Source organism: Pteronotus mesoamericanus, unplaced genomic scaffold, assembly GCF_021234165.1.
Source record: "Pteronotus mesoamericanus isolate MK-2021 breed Mesoamerican mustached bat unplaced genomic scaffold, CSHL_Meso_final contig_182, whole genome shotgun sequence".
Classification (NCBI taxonomy): Eukaryota; Metazoa; Chordata; class Mammalia; order Chiroptera; family Mormoopidae; genus Pteronotus; species Pteronotus mesoamericanus.
The window spans coordinates 2,146,128-2,173,479 of NW_026555078.1; the positions used below are offsets into that span (position 1 = coordinate 2,146,128).

The following is a 27,352-nucleotide window of genomic DNA, read 5'->3' on the forward strand; positions in this document are numbered from 1 at the left end:
TGCGTCCCAGGGGCCTGGGCCCGCAGCAGCCAGCAGAGCAGTGCCACCAGCACAGCCCCGGGGCGCAGCGCGCCCCCCCCACCGCCCCCTGTGGCCGAGACGAGCAGGTGGATTCGCTGGGCAAAGGGAACCAGGGAGCCCAGCACTCTGCTCACCCAGCAAACCAGGTCCTTCCTTCCCCCGGACCTGGGGGCTCGTGGGGCAGCTGCGAGGGCCAGAGGTGGTGGGGCCATCCGGCACTTAGTGCCAGCCTGGCACTCAAAACAGGGGTGACTCGGTGTCACGGTGGGGGAGGGGGGCAATTTGTCACCAAGCACCCCGATCGGGAGGAACGGGCACGGGGAGCCTGGCGTACTCAACGGGACCCTCGATCCGGAAAGGGGACCCAGGGCCTGGGCGCCACAGCAAGGGGCTCCCCAGCACCCTATGTGGGCGGGTCACTGTGAAGGGCTCTCTCTCCCGGCCGCCCGCCGACCCTCGGCGTGATGGGACAGCGCGGTAAGCGTCTGGGGGGACAGGGTCAAGGGCAAGCCCGCAGACTGGTCGTCTGTTCCCTTGGTGTGTGCCTCCTCTTCCCCGTGTAGGCCGCAACTGCCTGCACTGGGAGCTTAGACCACGCCTTGCTCGCTTTAGGACCCTCCCGGGAGCTGCTGTTCATCTCTAGTGAACGCTGCCACGCGGTCCTGCCCGCTCGATGAGGCCCACGGCCACTCGCTCCCGGCTCTGCCGGGTCTTCCCATCCTGTGCCTGTCCCACTGCCCCACAACTTCCTGCCCCAGCACTGCCTCCAATCAGCCCTCCGGCGGCCCCCGTTGGCCACGCCCTCCCCAAGATCACCGAGAGGCACCTCTGGGTGCCCCCAGCAGCCAGGGCGCGTCCGGGCTGCCCGGCTCTCAGCCCTAGCTCCCCTCCCGCTCGCTCAGCCCCAGAAACCGGTGCTTGGTTCCTCCGAAGTCACCGAGCTCCTCCTCGTCCCTGGTGTTCTGCCCGGGCGGAGGCCACCCTGTTGATCAGGCCAAGGCTTGTCTAAGGAGGGGACTCCCGTCCTTCAGAGGCATGGCCTTATTCCTGGAGAGCCGTCCAGGGATCCTAAGTCCTGTGTCTGCCTGCCATCGTGTTCCCTGTGACCTGGACGCTCTGGAAGGGCCGGGCTGCAGCCAGGTTCGCTCACCCAGCGCCCAGGGACCGGCCCACTGTCGTGCCCGAACCAGAGTCTCCACACAGAAAGGGCCTGGGCTCCAGAGCCGGCCAGGTTCAACCTGTCCCTGGCTCCACTGTGTGACCGACACACAGTGGTTACGGTGGCTGCGCGTGCTGTCCCCAGCGCCCGCAGGGACCCCGCGGACACCCAGCGAAGCGGCCCCGCGCCCTGCTTGCCCGAGTCCCGTGCAGTGGCACCAGCACTCGGCGCCGGAGGCTCAGCAACCGTGACCGTTGGCTGAATGAACGGGTCTTCACGGGAGGCCGGACTGTGTCCTCTGCAATCACAGCGCGACACCACAAAAACGGGGGGACCGGGCTCGCGGAAGGCTTTCTGAACTTGTTTTTCTAACCACCTGATGGGAGTATCCATATCCACAGAAAGCCAGTCAACACAGCAAACTGCCACAGTTCAGTCCCCAGGACGCGGGGAGCCTTCACCTTGGCCCGGCCTCAACCCCCGGACCTGGAGGGTCCGAAGCCACCGGCCGAAAGCTGGTCCTTAGGACACAGGAGACCCGCGGGTCCTTCACCGCACCTACGGCCTGGCCGTGGCAGCTTGTGGGGAGGATGCTTATGGTGTAAAGTTGTTTGCTCGCGTCATCTCAGCTGTGGACCAAAGTGGGTGCAAAAGGACAAAGTACATAAGAGATCGTAAAAACTAACTGAGAGGTCAGGTTATGGATGATTTTTATTTTCTCTGCATTTTTGTATTTTTCAAGTATTACAATGAATGTGTATTTCTATTATAATCAGAAAAAAAAAGTCGGCATTATCAAATGCTAGATAGCATCAAATCTGCCTAAAATCAATTCAGATAATGAACTCCCACGGGACACGGTCGGCCAGAGTCAACACTGTAAACAATACTTGGCACAGTCATGGCATTTTATATACAATATAATGAACAAGGCCTCCCACCAAAAAATTCAACTTTTGAGGCTGATTTCCATATTGACTTTTTTTCCTTTTAAAACATCAAGCGTAGTTTTTATCTAACTCCTCTGAAGGGACTTCTGCCTTAATGTTGTGTTTTTAACAGAAATTCATCAAACGAGCACCTTTGGCTACAACACGGGAGCTACAGCAGCACCTCAGCAACCCCACCACCTGTCTCCACAGGTCCCCGTCCCCCCTCACCCTTCACCGCCAGCTTCAAGGGTGTCCAAACCAGGGACGTGCATTTTAGCTGTTCTGGACCGAGGAGCCTTACCAAAAGAAAAAGCAGCTCCCTACCCCAGCGTCTCTGATGACAGTACCCAGAGACACAGTAAAAGGCAACACTGCAGAGCCTGAAAATACGAGGTCCTGTTTCAGGATTAAGCTTTAGAGTAAAGCGGGCTCAAGTCCCCATCCACTGCGCGGCGTGGGCCGGGTGTTCCCCGCAGCACCCCGGCCTCCCGCATCCGTAAAAGGGGACAGGCGGCACCGCCCTCACGGGCTGCTGTGACAGCGAGGCCTGCCGCGTGACCCCGGCTGCTCTCGGGCAAGTCTCCCCAGCTGTCCGCAGCCCCCTCTGGGGCAGACAGGCGCGCGCCGCCTGCTCAGAAGCCTGCGCCTTTGTCCAGCCCCAAGGGCAGAGGAGTTTCTGAAGGGGTCAGTTGGCCCCCACCCACGTTCGTTTTTTTAAAAACGGGGGAGGGGGAGAGGGGCTTGGCCTGACTCCTGGCGTCCCCCCCCCAACTCTGGTCCTCCCGAATTTCCTTTCAGGCAGGCAGCACGGGGCCTCAGGAGGGGTGCTCCGCCGGCCACTCCGCTGTCTGCCACTGGCCTCTGTGTCCGCCCTCTAACACGCTCAGTTCAGGTGCAGCCTTAGCACTTACTAAAACAATAAGTGATGCTCTATAAACATGTGATGTATTTGCTAATCTACACACAATTCCACCAAGAAATGAAGACACACGAAGTGAGCTCCATTTGACTGAGAAACTCCAAGTGCTCACTTGCCCGCCATCGGCGGGCCGTGGCGGCAGGATTGCGGCCCGTCCTTCCCCGAGGCTGGACTCTGTGCCCCCGCGCTGCCTGAGTTCGCTCCTCAGCGCTCCTCGCTGTCACGCGTGCTGGCGTGGCTCTGGATGCTCAAGGCACAGAACCGGACGCAAACGGGAGCACTTGAGAGGCCACCATTTGGCAGCATTCAACTTATAAATCGGAAGAATTACTAGGGTGGTTGGTTTTCCCTCCCACGATTACTCTGGACCCTTCAGTGCGGCAGGTTTAGGCCGGCGATGTTCAACTTTCTCCATCTCACGGCACATAGAACCTGATCACTTTCTGCGGCACTCCGCACAATGTATTTTTGCCACCCTGACAAAAAACGTAATTTTGATTCATTTGCACCAGACAGCTATTGTACTGTTATATTTTTTATTTGACAAGCAAAGGGAAAAGAGATCCGTGCCCCTAAGTAGTCAGATAGTGCATGTTACAACATCTCGCGGCCCCCGGGCACCTGCGGCAGGCACCATGGGCCGAAGATCACTCACTGGGTTAGGCTCCTCGCACCAACAGATACAACGTTTCAAGGAATCACTGGTGATCGCGCACTCGGCGGAAATACTTACAAAGTCCACCCTCGGGAGGAGCTGACACAAGGCCACACTGGAATGGAATCTCAAACACTCAACCACTCTCCAGCGTGCGGCTGCCTAACCCCTGCCTTGGACCAGGGCTCAAATTGCCGCAGAGCATTTGGCTGGCCCGCTTGAACCTGTCCGTGAAAACCTGAAGGCCCACGGGCGTTCCGGGACAGCGCGCGCGTGCTGTAGCCAAGGTCTGACCTGCAAACAGGTGCCCTTTCCGCTGCCACACGGGGAAGGTGTTTGCTGAACACCGCAGTGCAGCAAGTGTGGGGAAACAGCAGTGGGGACAGAGGGCTCAGGGACCACCTCGCTGCGGGCTGTTTCAAGCAAGTGCCACACCCGACCCAGACGGCCCAGTGCCCTGTGGACGCCAGCGTTTACCCCAGGCACTAGGCTCCCCACCATGCCGCCTCTTCTGCCAAGCCTTCCACTGAACCAAAGCCTGGACCTCGTGGTCTTCTCGTCGACAGGGCCTGACCTGCATCCGGCTGCACTATGTGTCCCGCCTCAGCGCGCCCCCCCCCCGCCCCCCGCCGTGCCCTTCTCCCGCCCCCACCTCCTCCTCCCCGTGGTAACCACGAAAGCGGGCTTCCAACAGAACATCACTCAAGCCAGAACCCGTTAGACGCGTTCACTTCTCGTCCTTCCCTCGGCAAAGCTGCATTCCTTTGGGTGTCATTCATAGTCTTGGGTGGTGATCGAATCAAAGGTTACAAATGAGGATTTCCAAAGAACTCTTTATTAAGGAAGTCTTCCTAACTTCTGTGGTTTAGCAACTAACTTGCCATTACTAATAAAAATGGAAAAAAATCACTTCCATTGGAATGTAAATTCCATGAAGCCAACAACTAGAAAAGTGCTACAAAGAATTTGAAACCGGTTGTAAAATAAACAAGGGGGGGCGGGGGGGCGTATTAAGTTATTTTCTCTAGGTTTCTGGCCTCACCGTACTGTTCGTGTTCTCTAGCCCGACTGCATAACCCTTTTTAAACACTGCATTTCAGGCGTCTAAATCATTTCAAACCTTTCTGGAAATGAAAGATTTCCAAGGTTTCCCATCGCCTGTTTGCTAAACAGCAGTCAAAGCCAAACAAAGCTCTTCGTAAAAGTAAGGCCGAGAGGGAGGTGAGGGAAAATACCAGGAGGCCTTGCAGCTCGCCCCTCTCTGCACTGCCCACAGCACCTGCCCACCTCGTAGGAATTAGAGGCCTGTGAGGGGAACCCACCGAGAAGGGGCCCACGAGCGCCCCACTGCACTTCCTCCCCAGTCAAAGCGAAGTCAGGAGAGCAACGCAGAGCAGCAGACAAAACCACTTCACAGGGTCAGACATAAAGGACATGAAACCTGACAAGCGCCTTTGGCTAATTCATCTGGTGACTGGGGTATCTCCGGGCGCTCCCCGAATCCTAAGCGGATGGACCCTGGCCAGGCAGGTCTGGCCTGTCTTACTGCACCCTGGCCTCAAGACACGCCCCTGCATGGGGTCGCACTTGGGGTAAAAAGACCAGCCACGGACAATTCAGAAATGTTTGATGGTCTCATGTTAAAAGAAGTAGCGATCAGTCAGAACTTGCTTCTGCAAGTTGGGGGTCAAGAATACCACCTTGAGCCCAATCTAAAATTATAAATCCTGCCTAGTTACAGAAAAGATGAAATACGGACTCCCCCGACACCTGACGCCACCGTGAAGATAAAGAACTGGATGTTTCATGAGGTTCCTTCTAATTTCCAGAGTTTGTAAAAATATTTTCAAAAATTTTTTAAAAAGCCTTGTGACTGATCACATATTGGGGACGGGTGAATAGAATCCTACATTTTAGACAATTTAGACATTTAAATGGCAAAAACCAAACTTACAAAATTAACTTTTTCAAGAATTTTCATTATCAAGAAACTAAAATGCCCACAAATGGGTCATTTAGCAAGAAAAAGGCCACAATGATACAGTACTTTCCTTACACGGGAAACCTAACCAATGATACACTCTCATAGTAAAAAAAACTAAAGTAAAAGACCTGTAACCTAAGAGGATTAAAAAGGAAGATTAAAAAGTATAAGCAAAAATCTGTATCTTCAAGTTTAGTATGTGTGCCAACAAACCCAGGGGACGATCAGGATCACACAAAACGGCAGTCCCTGCGCCGAAGGCTGTGGCCTCGCTCACCAGCGGGGAGAGGGAAACAGCCACCTCTGCTGCCACGAGGACCGAGGTATTTAACGCCCCTCAACCAGTCCTCCCTGCAGCCAATGCTGTTTCTTGAGGCTGTCAGGCTTGACTCCCTTAAGACCTTGAGGAGGCTGCTGTCTAGAAGAAACTTGGGCTTTCTATAAAAATTGTCAGTTTTACTAAACCAAATTAGAATGAATAACGAGTGCTTTCAGGAATGTGCAAAAGGCCTGGCTGGTGTGGCTCAGTGGATGGAACGTCGGCCCATAAGCTGGAAGGTCACTGCTTCGATTCCCAGTGAGGGCACACGGCTGGGTTGCGCGCCAGGTTCCCTATTGGGGGCGTGCGAGAGGCAACCAATGGATGTTTCTCTCCCTCTTTTCCCGTCTAAAAATAAAAAGGAAAAAAAAAGTGCAAACACACTTCATAACTGGGAAACTGGGATGTGTCACACCTCCACCACATGCACTCGCCCGGGGCACTCCGTGGCCCCGAGGACACAGCGGGAGACAGAGGGGAGCCCAAGCCAGAGCGCAGCCCCGGTGAGCGCAGGCGCAGTGCGGCTCCACGGCGGGTCTTGGCACCCGGCGCAGGCGCGGCGGCCGCGCGGCGGGGGGCGGCGCTCCTGGCTGCGAAGGCAGACCGTGCCCTCTGTCACTCACGGGGAGCAGCTCTGCCCAACTGTCTCTTTTCGACAACTTTATCATCCATCTCTTTATTAACAGCTCCGCTGCAGTCAGAAAACGCAAACGAGGACCAGTTCTCGGGCCAGATTTCTGGAAACCACACAGCACCAGGCACCGCACAGTGTGAACGTTTGTGAGGAGGGTGTCATGCCAAGAGAAACAGCACCCGCAAGGAGCAAGCACAGAGCTGGGATATTTTACGTTGTTATTTTAAAATGCACGTACCTACTCTTGATGCCTAAGGGTTGGAAGAACCCTGGACCCGTGTGTACACGCATGCGCACACGGGAATGGGGCGGAGCCTCTCCGCAGAAACAATTATTTCGCGTTCGCGTAAGTCTTAAAGAGCAAATGTTGCATTATACCAAAAATAAAATTATTAACTTTAGGACTACATGACACTTTAAAAACTTCTAAGACTAAGATAAATGTCTGCAATGAGCTGTAAAAAAAAATTCTGTAAAATCAAAATTTTATTCAAAATAGCTGTTTTCAAATTGAAATGTTGAATCAAAAAATAGCATCTTACAAATTAATTAAAGGAAATGACCTTAAAAGGCTTACAAAATACTTTGAAGAGACTGAGATTTTAAAAAAAATGTCATAGATGACTAACATGAAGTAAAAAACATTAAGTGAAAACTGATAATCCTCATAAATATGGAGGCGCACCGTACTCAGCCTAAGTGATACTTCACCACTTTAACTGCTCATTACATTATACTCAGCCCAAGGCTTAAACCTACCACAGGTCAGGACTCACCCTTAATTGTCTTCCCTTTAATGTTTTGTATTTCAGTCCATGGACGCAACTGTCTGAAACATATTCAAAACTAGAGGAAAAACAATGTGTACAGAGCGTTTTTCAGACACTGACACCAGGCAGCTGGATTCACACTGCTCCCAGGAAGCATCTCGCTGTGATGCGTCCGGGGGACAGTCTTAGGGCCGTGACAGCTGTGCTCAGGCAGAAGGGACTCTGCTGCTGCCAAGACAAGGTGGCAAGTTCAGGCCCCGGTGAATCGGCTCTGGGGCTTCTAGACCAGCGCCGTTTCCTCCTCAATGCACAGCGGACCAAAACCAACACTCCGTTCGGCTTCCCCTGGTCCATGCTGGGACCCAGTAAGAGGAAGTGTGGAGGCTTCACATGAATTCATTCTCACCACTAACCAACACATATACAGGAAAGTGCTTAAGCTGGGAGGCAAAGAGGAATTATTGTTAAATGTGTAACTCTGTATTTTAGAAATAGTATAGCAAAAAAATGTAAAGCTCTGATTGAAGCACACACACAGGCTGCTCTGCTCTTTAGTTCAGAGGATGCATTTCCCACCCTACCAGTGAGGTTTAAAGACACACCTAAAATATACGGGAAGTGACAGCACATCCTATCCACAATTCAGCACAAATATCTTCAAAGTTATTTTAAATAGTTAAACTCCAAAAACTCTGAACAGTACTCTGCCCTAAACTCTAAATCAACACAGTTTTTAGCTATCTGAAGATGTAAAGTCATTTAACAAGATAACTGAAAACACACAATTAATTATCCTCGCAGCCTTGCACACAAACGTGAGCTTTCTGGACTGTGAACTTGAGCACTGCCTGCCTTCTCCTCTTTCAAGGGAAGGCCTGTGACCTGGGAGCGGATGAGGGGAGAGGAATGTACTCGAAATTCCATTCCGTTCAACAAAATACGGACCTGGTTTGATAAGCTGCGATGATGTTCTCAGAACAGAGACAAACGCATGTCTCTGAGGAGTAAAAGCAGAAGTTGAAATGGCTTCGGAAGTAGATGAAACCACTTCTGGAATGAAGTACTAACTAGTCATTTCTGCAATTCGTGGCTGAGAAATATTGATGTCATCTTTCTTGGTGCCAATAAAGATTCACAAAATGTCGTAAGAATTTTTAAACTTATAAATAGAAAGGATGAATAAATTGATTCTACAAAAAAGTATTACACAGAATTAAACACACTGCTGTCTCTACACTTGTGACTGAAGGTCACAATTATTACAAAGTGCACTTAATATTTCATTCACTGAGTTCAGGTCTGAGTTAAAACAGCATCCATTTCTGATTTGAGGTTGAAGAAAAGCTAACAGAAGAGGACTAAAGCAGAGACTTTTAAAAAAACCACCATACAATTCAGGATAAAAGGCAATTAATTGTCCTTGTACTATTCTTTTATTAGAATTAAAATAGGCAAAACATAGTCCAAAGGATTGTTCAATGCCTTTTTAGGTCAACAGTTTCTCTTTTTTTGTTTAAATGCATTTAAGTGTGCTAACAGTTAATTCCAGGGCTTGGTCTACAAGTCTGTGTGTATTAGTGACTTATCCTTTCATGTATCAATTACCAGTTGAAGCTGCTGGTCATTTACTGCCACCTTGAGTGCGACCAGAATTAATACTACGCAGAGCTCTAACACATTTTTTCTGTGTGGAGGGGGGAAAAAAAAGGTGTTAATTAGAAGAATACAAACCTTATTCCAGAATACACTCAGAGCCACAAAACACGTAACTTTCAATTATCATTTTTCTAATTCAGCAAGAGGAATGAAATGCCACAGGGCCATGCAGGCGATAAAACTCAGAAAGTGTGGTATTCGGTCCCGTGGTTAGGCGTCTGCCAAGGCAGAGGACGTACAGGAAGTTCCACCCTGTAGGTGTGAAGAGTCAAGGGTAATTTTTACAGTATTTTCCCTTTTACCAAAGAGTCTCAAAGGTTTAATGAGAGGTTATCCCACACTGCGTCATATATTTTTATACAGAGAAGAGGCACTAGAACTTAGAATTTCTGGAATGAAACAGGCACAGCTGCATGTCCCTTGAAGCAACGGCTCTTCCGCAGGGCCGTCCACCCTCCGCTCAAAGCACGGAAGAGAACCGCATTCAGGGGCTGGCTGCCACAAACAGGCGTACAGAGCGGTCCACCCCTCACCGTGGTTAAATACGCAGTGCTGAGCACTTGGGGGTATAGGAAAAGCAGCATCTGATTTGGGTTTAGTAAGAAGAGCAGCATAGGACCCTGGCTGGCTGGGGTTTTTAATCCCAAATTCACTGAAAAACAACAGTGCCACCTGCTGACATCAGAGCGCGCACCAACTGCTTTGAAACCAACAGCTTTGTGAGGAAGCACGTGGCGGGGTGCCCTGTGTGCATGCGTGGGATAAACACACAGGCAAGGTGCAGTGTCTCTGTACTCAGGATACATGTTTTGCAGGATGGGGCAGCTGGAAGTGAATTAACATTAACTACATTCATGTCTTCCTCCCTAATGATCACTTACATGAAAAACAAATACCTAACTGTGTGAGCTATCAATTACTATTAGGCTGCTGCTACTGGCATAAATTAACCAGAAACAAATCTTTTCTAAATGTAACCACAGTAAATTCTTCTGCAAATCTTCACGTAGACCCATACTACATAAACTTTAAATAGAACCAATCATATCACTTAAAAAAACAAAAGACAACAAAGTCAAAAGAAACCAGCCAACTGTGGAATTGTGCTGCTGTTGTTTTTTATTGTGTTTTCAATGGAGAAATACATCATCTGTTTACAAAATAGCTCTTGAAAAATACAAGGAGTACAGATACTATAAAACAAAGCAAACTCCAGTCATGAGACACTACATACATCATGCGAAAGCAACAGTCTGATCTCCAGGTTATGAAAACTAGAATTAAAAAGTCACTACACAGAAAAGGTCCAAGTTTCCAGCTTGGCAAAACTTGGGTGCAGTTACATGAAACGTTTAATAAACTGAATTTTTTCCCCAATGTGTAAACAAAACGACAAGACTAAATCTGTGCCTGGCGATTTCAATCTAACTCGGAAGCTACACAAAGCACACAGACACCTTGTACACTTCCCCTGTGAGTATGACCGTTGTTCCTTCGGTGGTGGGAGAAAAGGCCAAGGTGGCTGTGCAGAGCAAAGACGTGGGAAGCGGAGATGTTGTGTACTAGACATCGCAGAGTGCGGTGGAAAGAAAGCCTCAGTTAATGCATAGCCTAAGGGGGGAGGACTACACTCCAACTCTGGGAAGGTCATTTAGGAGGACAGGGAGAGCTAAGTAACGGCAGGTCAACATGGAAATGCGCGTGTGATAGAATGGAGCACAATGGAGGGCTCGTGACACATGCTCATCAGAAAGGTCGGTTAGGTTTGCTTTGTCCCAACTGAGAGAGAGAGAGTTTATCAGCATCTGGCATCCCTCAGAGTTCGTGAAGATGGAGGTTCTGCTGCTTAATTTTGAGGAGTTATTTTCTTTAAAGAAAAGAGTTCCTAATCTGTTGACGGGATAAAACAAAATGAAAAAGGAGTAGAGAGAGCTGACTAGATGTCAAGTGCTTGCTAGAAATGATTTTTTAAATGTTTCTACACATAAAATTTACTGGCAAATTTTGGTCAACCACTTAAAAGTAAAAATTGGTTTAAAATTCTTGGAGAAAATGCCTTTTTGCCCACATTTTTAAAACTGAACATCAGCTTTACTACAGACAGGAGTTCTGTGGAGTGTACAAAATTCCTCCTATGCAGCGACCCAATGGCCACCCAAGAGAGACACCGTGTTGGCAGGCATCACCTTTAGCTGTCCCCCGGCCTCAGCGTGGCACAGCACACTCAGCTCTGTGCCGTGCAGCCACAGGGCCGCTGGTTTCACACCACGGCTGAAGGAAATACTGGCATTTTGTTCTGTATGAAATAACCCTACCTTACGCATACAAGCGAAAGAGAAAAAGGAAAACAAGGGGAGGGAGCAAAAAGCTTTGTTTGTTTCGAAGACAAGAGATTGAAGGCAAAAGAAAATGGAGCTTTAATAAGCTCAAAGAAAAGTATTTGCTGGCTGATCGCTGATTTATATGCACTCTAAACAAGTCTATAAATAAAACCAACATATCATTTCTTAATCATGACCCCATCAAACCAAGTATTTCCTAATTATTCTTTCAATGTTAAATATATATCCTAGAATTGACGGCTCGCTTGGAAGGCTCACAGCTGCCTCGCAGGGACTTGAACTAGACGGACTCTTAGCCTTTCTCTGAAGGACAGCAGTACACCTGCACAATGGTATCCAATTTGAAGATTAATGGTAAAGGAAATTCTTCAAGAAAAACTGAAAATCCATCAGGCTGAACATCTAAAATTAGTTCTACTTTCTAATAAAAGAAAAAACCCATAAAAGTGCATCATCAGAATAAGGCATTCTTATGCCAGTTTGTATCGCAAATTTGTCAAACAATGCTTCGAACATAAACCCAATCCAGATGTCGATTAGGGATACAAATAGAGCTTGAGGTTGGTTTTTTTTTTTTTTTTGCTTTTTTTTTTAAAGGCAGTAATTTTTTGAAATAGTTAATGCAACTGCTACTAACACAATAATAGTAGTACTCCTGGCTTCACATACTGACCTGGACTTCCGATCAAGTGCCGACTAGCCCAGTAAGGGGGTCACAAAAAACCCTAAGTCCATTTTCAGTCATGTCTAGTCTTGTACCCTCCATTCTCCTTTTTTAGCATTTGAAGACAACAGGTTGAGTTGGCAGATATTGTTTATGGACCCCTGAGGTTGTTTTTACCGATTCAATCTCAGTTTTATTGAATTCTTGATAACAGGAATAGGATTTGCAGGGAGAGCAGGGATATCAGAAAGGTCTGTACTGGATGTTTTCTGAGAACAAAAGCAAAGAACACAACGTTGTTCAAAGCACTGTAACTTAACAATGAGATTTACCTCCCCACTGCTTTACTCCTAAGAAATGGATGGGACCTTATCATAAGAAGTATTAAATATTTAAAGAAAAATGTTCTAAAATGTTGTCAAAATGGAGTGCAAATAAATACGATTTGCTGTGAAATTATTTCTTCTACACTTGTAGAAACATTTTAGCAATATATAGAAAACTGTTAAGTAATTTCAAATACAGCTTTTACAAACACACTCCTCTAAGAACCACCTATCATGTAATTATTAAGTTCATGTTAAACTATTTTTACTTGTAAGAACACCAGAGGCTGTAACACTGACTGGTGTTGGAGCGCCCCCATGTGGGAGAACACTTCAAGTTCACCTTAGACAGGGACAGCGGTTACCAGTAAATTTATTATTTTCTGACTCAGTAAATTATAACATTGAATCCATACAACTTAACAATAACTTAATTATTCTAAATTTCAAGGAAGTCTCATGTTAAGAGTGAATTAAATCACAAGCCTTCTTTAACATTCAAAAACATAGAGATGAATTTTTAAATGTTTTATTATGGAAAATTCCAAAAATACATAAAAGCAGAGAGCATTCTATGATGAATTCCCATGCACTCATTATCCGGCTGCACCAACTGTCAAATGAAAGCCAATCCACTGTCCTCCCACCTTCACTCCCGGGTTATTCTGAAGCAAATCCCAGAGATCCTATCATTTCATCTGTAAATATTTCAAGTTTATCTTAAAACAATAAGGATTCTTTGTTAGACACAGCCACAATATTTTAATACCTCCCCACAAGAAAAAATATTCCCCTTACTGCACCAAATATAGGGATGTATTTTTAAAAATCAACATAATCACTTTCATAACTGGGTGGTTTTCCTGTCAATGGCTCCAGGAATCTTCTCATTCTACTTCCTCATAAAAACAGCTGAGAGGCCAGCGCCCGTGGGCACCAAGCACCACGGGACGCACTGGGCCAGCCAAGGCCAGGGAAGGGCCCCCGGAGAGCGGTGTGGCGCGTGACAAGGCAGGCCCGTCACCCCTGCGGAGCAGCCACAGCTCCACACACAGGGCTGTCCATGTGTGGTGTTGGGCACAACACTTCATAATGTTGTTTTAGTCACTCTCGCCAAACACACTTTCACTAGATAAAGGTTATAAAAATAAAAGACATTCCAGGATAGTAAGCATAATATTTAGAGTATTTTTAGGGACTGTGACATAGGTTAACAGCCAGCAAAAACACACTTTAGAATGATCACATTAAAATTACTCTGAACCACAAAGCAGCACAACATCATTGTTATCAGTTTAGCAACAACTGCAGCAGTTATCTCAGTTATCTTGTAGGGGTTAACCAATTTAACTTCTAGTTAAAGAAAATATTTACTTTGTGTCAGTGTCTGAGCTGGACTTTGGAATATAGTCGATTTTAAAGAATTCAAGAAGAAAACATTTCACAAACAAATGGAAGTTCACAAATTAATGAAAAAAAGATTCCAGGTGCCTATTGTATGCAAGAAAATGTCATAAGCAGAATTTCTAGGTCAAATGAAAAAAAAAATATTTTAAAGAACTATAGGTTAACAAGTAAATTAATAACTGAAGATCAGAAGGAAACAGTGAGGCAGACACACATTTTAAAAATAAAAAGATCTTATTAACCTCATAAAAATCCATAAAGAATGGCGTTTAGTTGTGATCATTTAAACTTGACTTTGACCTACAAATAAAACCTCTCTCTGAGCACTGCATACTGTGACTAGCGAGGATTTAATGATTTGCAATATTAAATGTATAAGGGGATGAGTTAGCCATCTTGACAGCACAAAACAACAACAAAAACAGCTCCATCTAATCCTGTGCTTCATAAACTACAACGGATACATTTATAAGCCAGCAAGTAATTACTTTCAATTCATTATACCACACCAATCTTAACTTTTATAAAACTCTCCTTGCTTTTTGCACTTAGTACCTGAGAGGCCAACAGAGAAGCCGCTGTCTGAACAGTTTCTGATTGAGTTGTACTTGTCTCTGTATCAAGTTGTTCCTGTGAGACAAAGACGGGGAAAGAGACTTAAAAATAAAAAAAAAATAACTGAGTTTGGTGGCTAATAAAGAACATATTAGAAAACAGAAAGGATTAAGAAAAAGATGTAATACAGTACAAAATCATCTAGTAAGCCTTGCTGTAGGTTAGCACGCGTTTCATACACACATAATTTCTATTTGCCAACTTAAATCTTTTAAAGCATGGTCAAAATATCTCAACTTTCCAACCATCTCCAACTGGACATTTTAAACAACAATAATTAAAGACATGCACAAGCACATTATGAAATGTTGCCCAAACAATAATTAACAAAATATAAACCCAAGCTCTTAGCTATGTGAAAAAAAACAAAGCCTGTTCAATATTATTAAATAAAATTACCAAAGCACCAAACTGCTCCCAAGCCTTTAGTTAAAAGCAGCAAGTCTCTGCATCCCTCCTTCCTCTTGGTCCCCCCACCAATAACCGATGTGCTGAGTTTAATCCCAAAACACGGGTTGACTGAACCGGGTCACTCCACTTTTTAATACCAGTGCACAAAAAACAACACACACACACACACACACACACGAAAATAAACATACAAATTTGTATTTCTAGAAAAAATATACACACAATAGTAAAACAATGAAACACCAATTCTCTCCTCTGGAACTGAAATGCATAAAATAGGGAGCAAGGAGCAGAAATGAGGAAGTACGGTGTTTCTGAAGCAGTCTGGCAATACGTATCAAGTTTTCAAAGGAAGCATGCTATTTGCCTCAGTAATTCCTCTTTAATTAATTTTTCCTAATAAAATAAACATAAATGGATGGCAGGTATTTAGCTACAGCTAATACCACAGTGGGAAAGAGCAACTTTCTTTTTTTTAACAGAAGCAATTGCTTACACAACAGGAAACTGGTTGCATGAAAAATGGTAACTGCTTTAAGGCAGCATTCTATGCAGCCATTAATAATATTTTCTAGATTATAAAATAAAATTTTTTTTTCTTGATTTACACAGAGAATAAAGATTTGAAAGCAAAAGGTACTGGCAGTGCACACAGACAAAACCTATAAAGATATCAAAACAAAACTTGCTAAAATACCAATCATGGGAATTTGAATAATTTGGGGGAAGACAGGTTTCTAGTTTTTCTCCAAGGGGAAAGTTAAAAGCCTTTATTTAGTACAGATCAATTTCTGAAAAAACTGACATTCCAAGTTTAACAGGGTTTGGCTCAACCAATCTCTCCCATATGATCCACCTTATTTCAAGTCCCGAGCACCTCCGGCTCTAGCCAGAACCTTCTGTCAAACACCAGTTCCCCAAACACACCACACCCTCACCCCGACAGCAAGGCGACCCACCGCGGACTGCCCCAAACCCTGGGCACCCTTCAAGGGCTGCCTCAGATGCTGCGCCCTCCTGTTCTGATGCCCTGCGCTATTTCTGCAGTCAGAAAATAACACCTAGCTCCTCTAGCCTCTCGCCGCCGCCACCACCGTCCTCAGTTACATTTATTTCCTTTGATAATGTAATTAAATGCATCTGCCTCTTATCTTCTTTACTTAATTGTAAGCTCTTGAAAGGTGTGGAACAGACCTCATTCACCTCTCCATCCCACTAGGCAGGCGCCCATCAGATCCCTGTGCGTCTAGACGGGCCTCACACCTGGGAGGGACTCAACGTCCCCGTTGCAAATTAACATTAAAAAGCGACAAACACTTCCCTGAAAACAATGCTGAACACAGCCTGCTAAACAAAAGACAGCACAATATCCTAGAGACATTCCTATCACACCTTCTGTCCTCTTAACTGTGCATGTATTCCAAGGCTAAATTCAGTGTACCTTTGTTTCTGTTTTATCATGTCCACTCAAAGCAGGACAGTGAGCATCTTCACTTGTTTCATCCTGTTGTTTAAAAAAAAAAGCTTTATTCTCTAAAACGAAAAATTTAGATTATTTGCCAATCAGTGCTTTAATTTATAGAAATTTTAATTATGAAATAATTTAACCTGTAAGATCAAGTATGGCCTTAAAATACATTATTGATTCATTTTTTTCATATTAACAAGTTTAATTAATACACTAATTTTTAGTATCTGCCAAAATTAAAAAGAACATGATGAAAAACTTGTTGATCATCAACACCTAAAGTGCATCCCCCAAAACCTGTTAAGGTCATAAAATATTTTTTGTTAGAAAGAGAAAAAAAAAGAAGAGTTCCTTGATTAAACAATTTAGACTTGAAATACTATCACCTGCATTCCGGGAGATTCATTCATATTCTCCCAGCCTCCCCCAGCACCCCCCCACCCCACCCCCACATACACACACAAGTTCTATTTAAAAAAACAAAACACAACACATCCCTTTAAATTTCCCGAAGTTAATTAACCAGAGAATCCCCCTGCATAGTAAGACCTATTAAAATCCTGAATACAAGGTTTGAAAAATGTTCTCCTCGGGTCTTAATTTTTTTAATTTATTATAATCTTATTCAAAACAACTCATTTTTGATAAAGAGGGGAAAAAGCCAAGAATGGCTGTACTTTCTTATTCCTGCAGTGACTTGTTAATAAACATCACTTTCTTAAGAAAAATAATTTTGACACTAATTTCTCTGCTTTATTTACTAGGCAGAACTAGAATTTAATTTTAAATGTAGCTCTTAAACAAGACATAGAAACCACAGGCTAACTTAGAGAGTAGGAGATTTAATTGCAATATAAACCAATTCCAATAATAAGAACCTTATTTGTATCCTGCAAACATACAAACTTAAGAAATACATAGTAATTAAAATCACCACTGGGCAAATTTCTTTTTCTTTAAAAAAAACTTTTTTCAGTTGATTTTAAAGAGGGGCAAGAGTGGGATAAAGAGACAGACAGATACTCATTTTTTGTTCCACTTATTTATGCCTTCATTGGTCGATTCTTTTATGTGCCCTGGCCTGGGATCGAACCCACAACCTTGCTGTACTGAGACGACACTTTAACCAACTGAGCTACCCAGCCAGGGTGAATTACTGGGCAAATTTGAATTCTGACAGGACATATGACATTATGAAACTATGGTTAATACTGATAAGTATACATACACACACATAAACATATATGATAATAATACACTAAGTTTGTTCGTATCAGTCCTTATTTGTAGAAATATCATGGCTGAAATGATATGCCTAGGACCTGCTTGGCAACAATGGGGAGGGGCGCAGCCGTGCAGATGGCAGTGGCTGGCAATGAGCTGTTCACTGCTAAGTGAAGCAAGCTCAACTGTTGATTGTAATTTTGTACATGTATGAAGTTTCCCATAAGTTTTTAAAATATATATATATATATATATATATAATATATATATATATATATATATATCACCCTGGCCAAGTAGCTGAGTTGGTTAGAGCATCATCCTGATACACCAAGGTTGTGGATTAGATTCCCAGCCAGGGTACATACAAGAATCAACCAAAAAAATGCATAAATAAGTGGAAAAACTACATGTCTGTCTCTCTCTTCCTCACTGAAAATCAATAAAAAATAAAAGAAACACACATAGCTAAAATATAAACTTAGCATCGTAAGTTTTAAAAATATATACACAGCACATTTTTCTGTTTGTTTTCTATTCCTACCATTTGTATATATTTGAAAAGCAGAACTAAACTACCTGATAATACCTAAAAACCCTCCTATCTATATACATGTTAGTGTATTATTAATTCAATAGTACCCATGTTTCTTTCTGATTTGCTCAAATTTCCAATACAGAGAATGAAAGAACCGGTTTAGGAGAGCTTCAAAATGAGGCTGTTTAGGGTATTTATAACAATATTCTTCCAGCTGAGCACAATGGTTTAGGCTGGGTTCTAATCCCGTCTCCGTTTCATTAGCTTTGTAAGTGAGAGGGGCGATGAGCCTCCAGTTCCTCTTCTCAGGCGTCGGATACTCTGAGAGACAACCGAGGCCCCAAGAGCCCTTCTGTATCTAACAATTCTGTTCTTTTTCGTCAACTCCACGGAGCTGCCATAAACAAAACCCAGGCTGAGAAACTACAAAGAACAAAAAACCGCAAGAAAAAAAGGGGAGAAACCTGTATTTTACAGGATACTAAAGAGACATCAGTCAATTGTTAAATGGGGATCTTATTTAGTTACAGACGTGAACAAATACTTAAAAGAAAAAAGTCAATGACAGAAGCAAGGATTATTTGGGCACTAACCAGATGTTTGATATTAATGAATTGCTGATTTTCTTTCAAGGTGGGTTACATTTGTTTTGTTTACAATTTCTTTTTTGTAACCACTGTGTTTTAGATACGCAATTTCAGAATTACTGATGAAATGATATGATGTCTGGATTTTGCATCTAAATAATCCAAGCACAGGGGGAGAAGGAAAATGCTGAAGAATTAAGTGTGTAGGGACTGGCCGAGTTCGTCACACCTGAAGCTGCACGATGGGTATGCAGGTATGTGACATCGGCCTCTTTATTTGTGTGTCTATTTAAAATATTCCATACTAAGTTTAAAAACTATATATTCCTCCTGCTTCTCTGAATTAGACAGGAAACATGAGTGTTTTCTACTAAGGTGAAAGCAAATGAAATTACAAATATTGTGCTGGAACACATTTAGTTAGAGCTCACAGAGAATCATTAAGAAAAGAACCAATTAAGAAAACAGAACGACAGGCATCTGAGTTACGCTTACATATACTTTGCTAAAGTAAAAAGAAACGTGAATTCTGAAACACCCTGATAACTCTGAACAAGAATCCATAGACAAGATGTGCATTTACACCAAAACCAGTCCATTTTTAGGCTGATGCATAACCCACTGCAGGAGCACTGGGGCTTTTAGTAAGAGACTCCTGGAGACTATGGGTAACTGCCTCCCCACTGCCCTGCCTCCCGGAAGGTCTCAGTCTAGCATTTGGAAGACAGTGGGGAGCAGAGGACTGAGGAAGGGAGGGACTGAGCTAATCCCCTTTGGGTGGTGTTTCTTAAAAAAAAAAAAAAAAAAAAAAAAAATTGTGTTAAAAAAACAACCAACACAAAAAAAAACCCCAGGCCTAACTCTGAGAGAGACTCTTTCAGTGTATCTGGAGAAGGTCCTGAAGTCAAATTTTTTTTTCCGGGGCGGGGGGGGGGGGGGGGGCGGGGGCGGTGTTTGTACAGAACATGAAAAAGTTATTCTGATGTACACCCAGACTTCAAAATCAATGATGCCTTTAGAAAGGGAAGCACACAGATGCAGATGGGTTTTCAGAATACGTGTTACGGAATGTACCGTGACCATTTTTCACTCATCCTTAGCATCATAAGAGTGACAAAATTCATCAAATTATTCATACTTCATTAATAGTGACTATTTCCTAAAACCAAAAAACTTCAGAATAACCTAGAGAACATTTAAAAATTAGAGATAATTTTTCATCATTACAGATCAAATACTCTATGAGATTTTTTTTTTTTGCCATACTATGAAAAAACTTTGTTATAATGAGGTTAAGTTCCTAATCAACCAATTATCAGCCAAAAATTACAACAAAACTGATGTTTTAGACTGTCCCCTCCTTGGCAAAGGGGGCGCCTCACTACCAGGAAAGCAACTTCCGAGTGGCTCCCCAGAGATCAACACAGCTGTTGAGACAAGGCCATTTCTATTCGAAGACATGCAATAAAATCAATATACACTTTCAGTGGTTTTCTTAAAACTATCTGAGACTTTGGTAAGATAAACCACCCACTATAAAATGCGGAAGTATTCCTAGAAAATTTCCCGAAGGGTTAGAGAAAATCATCATTCAATGTCCCCAAACTACTCTGACCTCGCACCCTTTGGTCAGCGCTTCCCTAAGAATTCCCAGAGAAGCACTCGTACTCACCGCCGAGACGCCAAACCTCCACCTGGGCCACAGGGACAGAACACTGTGTCCGGAAGGCTCTCAAAGAGCCAGCATACACAGCAGACGGTGAGAAAGGAATGCTAAAGGAGGGTGTCCTGCAAGCCAGCGCTACGCTGCGGCACAGCCTGGGCCGAGGGGCCCAGCTTGATGAAGTGCCAGTCACTGAGGAGAGAAGGGAGAGAGGAGGCGACGGGGGGGCGGGGAGGGGGGGGCCAGGGCGCAGAAACACGAGGGCACCACCGCACTACCTGGCAGTTCCCTGAACGCTTTCCTCCTTGCTGCTGCTCAAGTTTGGCTCTCAAAGATTTTCTTCCACTGGATTTTAAAATAGGCAAGCTGTATTCCCATGGGTAATGAAGATATATATAGATACCTCTTCTGTTCTGGTTTTCTTGGGACTCTCTTCCTTGTGAGGCGAGGATCTCCTTTTGACTCCTACCATAGGAGTAGGTACTTTTGTTGCTGCGTTTCCTGAAGGTCTCGGTGACGGGTTCACCAGGCGCGTTGAAGAAACAACTCTGGAGACCGCAGGCTTTGGTGGTGATGAAATGGCTGGTTGTGTGGCCGTCTGAGGGATGTTTTCACTCGATGCACCTAGGCAGTAAGTACCCATTAATACATCCAGATTAAAATAAACCATATTAATGTCCACTTATAAGTGAAGCTTTATGTCTCTGAATTTGACTTCATTGATAATTTTACATGCAAATACTAAAATGGCCTTTAAAAACTGAATTCAAACTACTTGACAAATAAAGGCATCTTTCAAAACAAAGCCCAAAACCCCACATGCTGCAAGGACCGCAAACCTGTCAAGCCGATCTCCTTGCCCCCTGAGCTTTCGCTGGAATTTGCCTGTGGCACAGAAACGTCAGTAGCCTGTATGTTGGTCACAGATGCTGCCGTTACAGCTGGAGCAGGACTGTTTCTGCTATTAAAGGAAAGAAGTTAAAAAGTCAATGGAGAGGAAAAATTTAACCACAGTACCTATGTGAAGTTATTTCCTAAAGTAAATTACTGCTGAGGCTTCCTTCTCAGACACGGGCATCAGGGACCGCCTTTATTCGATCGGCTATAACCACCCACACGCACACTGACACTCTAAAGCGGCTCTGTCTGCAGAGCTCCAGCACTGCGTCCCCCGGCTACAGCGGCCCGGGCAGGAGTCACCCTACAGATGAGATGTGGCTAGGGAAGACACCGAGTATTTGATGTTATTTAATATTAATTACACTTCAAGCGCCACATGTGGCTAGCGCCTATCATGTTAAGATTCTTAAGAACTGTTCTGATTTGAGGTTTTTTTTTTTTTAAAAAAAAAGAGAGAGAGAGAGAGAGTCCTATTAGAAAATGTAAATAAGAAAACAATCTGAGAAACGGGACAGTTTCTGCACCCAAAACTTAAGCATTCAGGAGACCCTACCAGCCTGCCCCCAGTGGCCTCAAGCCGTGGCAAGGACTCCCCAAGCCCAGCCCCGCCTCACCGCCTCCCAGTGTCGGATCCCCTCCTGCCATCTCGGGAAACTCCAGTCGTTCCCCCTTCGTACTCCTATCTCTTCGACTTTTCTCTTCCAAATAAATCCTGTATGTAAACACTGAAATAGTCTCATTTTTATTACCTCCCAGAAAAAGAAAAGTCCTCTGTTGCTCCTCCCCCCTCAGCAAAAGCTCGTGCTCTGCAACTGTGGAATGACGATGTCACGACAAGCTGGGTAACACCAGAGCACTTACAGATTGTTGGTGCCCACGTGACACTCAGGTGAAAAGCCGGCGCGCATCCGGCTTATTGCTAAAGCTAACTGGCACAGCAGGCCCTCGACAGTCCATTCGAGGTCATGTCATCTCACTATACTATTGACAAGGAAAGAAAACCAGACTCCCGCTGGGGCGCCACCGTGGGGGTCTGCACATTCTCTTCCCGTCTGCATGGGCTTCCTCCGGGCACCCGGGCTTCCTCCCAACCCCGCAGACGGGCACGCCAGGCGAGCCAGCGTGCGAGTGGCGCAGCCTGAGCGAGGGGGTGTGCGCGCGAGGGCCCAGGGAGGGCAGGCCATCCTGTGTGGGTCTGGGCCCCACCCACACCCTGAACTGGAGTCGGCAGGTTAGAAAATCATGACTTTACTTGTTTTTATTCATCTTTCTTAAATGTACGTATAGCCCACCTTTATTTCAATATTTACTATAAGAATTGTTTGGTGATGTTTTTGAGACCAGAAATATGCCATAGTAACTTGTGTTCCCATCAATTAGCCTATGGTAAATTTTTGTCCTATGTTAAAGTCGCAGTTTCTAAGAACCTATCACCAATGTTGAGAATTTACTGTACATGAAAGTAACTGAAGTCAGCAGGGCAGGTGGTACCCCAACCCCAAGGACATTACAAAGACGGACGAAGGGCCAGAGGAGGGAGCCTCCCAGGGCACAAGCATCTCACGTTAAACAGCGCAGGCACGCTGACCACAGAGCCACAGATGCGGGGAAAGCCTGAATGACCTAGCAAAGGGGCCAGGACATAATCAATCCTGTTTGTTAAGCAAATACACATCATAACCTTCAAATCCAGAGATCTTTACTTCTAATATTTAAACTTCTGAAATTACTTACTAGGTACACCTATTTCCTATATATATTTACAGTTGGGAGTATGTGAAAAACAGTTCCTTTTTTTATTATGTATTATTGTATTATTTATTTGTATTACAACTGTAAACTTACTTTTGCCCACCCCTGTATGCTGCATAAATTCAAAGTGCACAAAAGGCTTTTATACACAGCGTCAAATTCTTATTAAAATTTCTACTTTTATACTAAAAAAAAAAAAACCCATTAAAAATAAAAATCTGTAAGTTACCACTATAAATGGAGAGTTGTTCTAAAACTGAAGATTTACATGTCACATTCATGCCTGAAGTCTTTAAATTATGTGTTACTAGCTTAAAGACACATCATCCAAAGTCCAAGACAAAAGAACTGAACTCATCCATTGCACTGTGGCATTTTCTACTTCAAGCTCACCCAAAGAATCATCCCAATTTAAGCCTCTGCCAAAGGTAATACTTTAATGATCCAATTTTTAAAACTGCTTTTAAAAAATTGAAATACCACTCACGTTCATAATGTGCTCAAATTTTAAGTATCAACTCATTTACTAACCAGCAATCAGTATAACCATCACAATTTAAAACATGAGTAGTACCCCAAAGTCTACCACAACAGCTCCCTTTCAAAGTAGTTGTTTATCCATTAAAAAAAGTCTGCAGGGTTACACTATGGAGATTTATAGAAGTTAAATATAAATACGGCCTCGGCCTTTTGTGTTCTGACTTCTGTTACCACAGCCATGCACGTATTTCTTTCGTATAAAAACACTTAGCTGCTTTTAATGTTTTTAAAGAGACATGTAATTCTTCAAAAAAGTTTCCCTTAACATCCACCAACCTACAGAGATCTTCACCTTCTTTAGACGATCCCTAGCGTTTCACAGATTTGCTCCCCCGTGACACAGATATGAGCAGCTCTAGGACAAAAAGGCAACTTCGTCCCTCCTGTCTGTTCTCCTTAGCAACCAGCCCCGTCACTACAGGCAGTAGGTGTCTCAGGACTGAAATTGAAGGGGTTATGGCACTAATATTCATATTCATACAGACTACAAGTACGATGCTATAGGAGAAAAAAATTACTCTCCACACAACTAAGAGTTAAATGGACATTTAAAAAATATTACAGGATGAAATGAAAATAATATTCTAGATAGATGACTTGAACAACAGTAAGAATATTTCTCGTATGTTGATAAATACCCACTACGCTTGCATGCCCTGGTGTTCCTTACCCCTGAGAGCTGCCAGAGCTGTTCAATGGACTGGTCTTCATAGCACTAGTGGGTGAAGGCACAGACATGCTGTTATCACTGTCCATAGACAAGTCGAGGCTGTTCTCGTTCAGAGGTGTCAGCCTGACGCCTTCCGTTGAATGCTGCAATCAATAAAATGTTTGATCAAATATATGTTATTTATCTAATGAACATCTTTTACTTAACTGATAAGTGATTTCTACTAAAAAGTACAAATCAAAATTTATGAAAATCAGAACTGTCATGATGACTATAAAAGGCAAAGATTTGAAAGACACATACTCCTAACTGCTAAGAGGCCTACAAATCCAACTATAGTTCTGTGGGAGAAGTCGGAGAAAGGAATGGTGACTTAAATGTCCACACTGAATGCAAAACACATTGCAAATTAAATGTACAAAAAGACACATGGATCTTTTATTTGTGGGCTTAAATACATACACACACACACGCACGAGAAGTCTTTTAACAATGAATAGCTAGCTCTAACTAGTGAATGAGAAATAACTTCACAGATTTTTTAATTATTCTACAGAAAACAAAAGTTTTATAGTTTCAAAAAGATATCAATAAGTAAAATTTAATGCCACTCCTATTTGTAAATAAACGAGCCTCTCCATAGATGACATTTCTTAGTGCTCTTACTGCAATATAGGGTTTTAACATGGTACATTTCATAGTGTAAATGATCCTATAGAGAAGAATAATTTTCTGAAAACTAAACCTTATACCCACATATAAATCCTAATGTTGGCCCTGCTTCTTAAAAAGCAAAGCATTCAAATATCAGAAAACCAAAATAAAGCTAAAAAACTGTAAGTGGTTCGTTCTATAGATGAATGTTGATTTTTTAAATTGACTTAAAGTTTCACATTCGGCAATCAGTGCCATTATAATATTAAGTTTTACTTCTTCAGCTTTTTTCTTTCCTACTTCTTCAGCTTCTTTTTTCTTTCCAGGATACTTTTAGTCCCAGTTTTCACTTACCTACGGAAACATTTTAATGGAAATATTTGCGTTGTTGACAAAACCTCATATCCCGTGTATGTGCAAGGGTACACTCTACAGAGACATCACTTGTGTACATAAGCAAACACTGATCGAATGAGGAAGGTGAGATTTGGCCGAAAGGAAAGCACGAGAAAGCAATGCTACTTGCTCACTGAGTCCATTGTGAAACAAACATTCTAACGAGCCTCTTTCCTATCCAAAAATCTCACTCTCCACCAGACAAGGATTTGTTCAGTAAATTATACTTAATTCGAAATAGTCACCTGCACAACCAGGTATAGTCAAACACCTATGAGGTAACCAGTCACTTGTTAGGGGTGATCTGAAAACGTGGAAGCTTTACCAGGTTGGACTGAACGGAAAACAGCATGAAGCTGCTCTGTCTCAGTGTGTCTACATCCATGTCTCTGTGTCCCTACTGGCACAAGACTTCAATGCTAAGAAATCATAAATATTCTATCACAGTTTTCTAGTTGGATAGAGAAAAAACACACTACAGAGAGAAATGCACATATATCCTTTGCACTGAGACCTAGGTCCAATTCACATCTCACACTACTTGATCTTGGGCAAGTTTTTTTAACCATTCTGTTTCTTCCACAATACAGACAATACCTATGGGTTTGCTGTATTCAAACAAACAAACAAAAAACAACCTTGAACTTTGTGCTTTATAAAAAGTTAATAAAAGGAAGCTATTACAGGAATCCAATAAAAAGATTCATGATATAAATTTCTAGACAATTGTTATTTAAAAAAGAAAAGTGCTATTATTACAAGAAGAAGCTTGGAAATAATTTAAATTATTTCAGGATAGATTTTATCACTATAAACACACGACTAAATATTAAGCAGCCGTTTAGTACTTATAATTTAATTTACATAGGTAGTCACAATATAGCAAGCACCAAAAAAAAAAAAAAGTCACAAAATGGTTGTCATCAAAAACCTTTTTAAATAAAATACCTATTAGATATGGTTACATATTTGCACTGAATAGTCTATGTAGAAATAAACTAAAATATTAAGAGTAGAGTAGCTATGACTGGGTAATGAGACTGTAGTTAAATGTTATTTAATAAATAACTTTTGGACTAAACAACAAATTTCTGATCATTAATGATTCCTTTTATATTCTAGAAGATTTTACCTACTTACTGCCTTAATAGAATAAAAATAAAATTTATTTAAACTATACACTAGTTATTCCAAATATCAATATTGCCAAGGAAACGGGAGTTTTAAAAGGTAATATGAATCAAAAGTTCTGGAAAATCTAATTACCCCAGTGACAACTAGCTGTTTTAATAGAACAAAAATAGGTTAAATGTTAACATAACAATCTACTTATTTACATTTACTTGTGAAAGCATAAAATGTTTATTATTTTCATATGCAGTAATTATACACATATGGTTGCTTAAACCTATTAATAATATAACACAACGGGACAATTAGAAAACAAATATTTAACTTGACACTTTAAAAATAAAATTACTTCATCGTAAATTTTGTTATATATATTTTATGACAAAGAAAGAAGAAAGAAAAAAACAAACACTGCTCAAGAAACGAACAGTATATTTTTAGCACTTTCTAGATTATTTAGTTAACTCATGAAACCATTAGGTTGAGAAGAAAATAAGTTAAGCTACAGGAAGGCTTTAATGAGATGTTATTTTTAAAAATAAAACATTTTAAAAACTGCACTTTAGACCAAAGCAGCAACCAGTGCCCCAAGTTTAGTGACTAATGACAATGGCGATGAAGGTGGCGACAACAGAAACTAGAAGCAGCACTCACTGCGCGCCAGGCACTAGTCTCAGCAACCTTACACAGGTACACGCTCATTTCATGCTCACAAAATACCTCAAGAGGTAGACAGAAATTATACCGATTTTAGAAATGAAGCAAATCAAGGACACGGTGTCTGTTATAAAACTTGCCCAGGTCTCAAAGTTGGGGAGCAGCTGAACCTGAAATCAAACCAGGAAGTCTACTACTCCAAGGCCCTTGCCCTTGACTGACAGACTTTTGTATTATAGCATATTCCAATTTTAAAAAACAGAACATTCTGAAGTTGAAGCCCCCTGTGTACTGACTACTTTACTCCTCTTTTCCCAGCCCCAGCCTCAGCTAACCAACCATTATGATGAATGTGATG

General features: G+C 43.1%; 1 protein-coding gene across 2 annotated transcripts in view; it reads right to left on the minus strand.

Moving 5' to 3' along the window:
- Positions 1-12,222: 12,222 nt before the first annotated feature.
- The window catches only part of PAPOLA (poly(A) polymerase alpha), a 58,983-nt gene continuing 43,853 nt past the window's right edge, over positions 12,223-27,352 (minus strand). Inside the window, exons 17-22 of one of the 2 annotated variants that reach the window (XM_054567060.1) lie at positions 24,157-24,299; positions 21,134-21,255; positions 20,698-20,918; positions 16,256-16,318; positions 14,344-14,418; positions 12,223-12,324 (exon numbers count right to left, since the gene is read on the minus strand). In XM_054567060.1, the coding sequence (XP_054423035.1) occupies positions 12,229-12,324; positions 14,344-14,418; positions 16,256-16,318; positions 20,698-20,918; positions 21,134-21,255; positions 24,157-24,299 (720 nt within the window). In that variant the 3' untranslated portion in view covers positions 12,223-12,228. The remainder of the gene's footprint in view (positions 12,325-14,343; positions 14,419-16,255; positions 16,319-20,697; positions 20,919-21,133; positions 21,256-24,156; positions 24,300-27,352) is intronic. The other variant, XM_054567061.1, reaches the window with a different exon arrangement.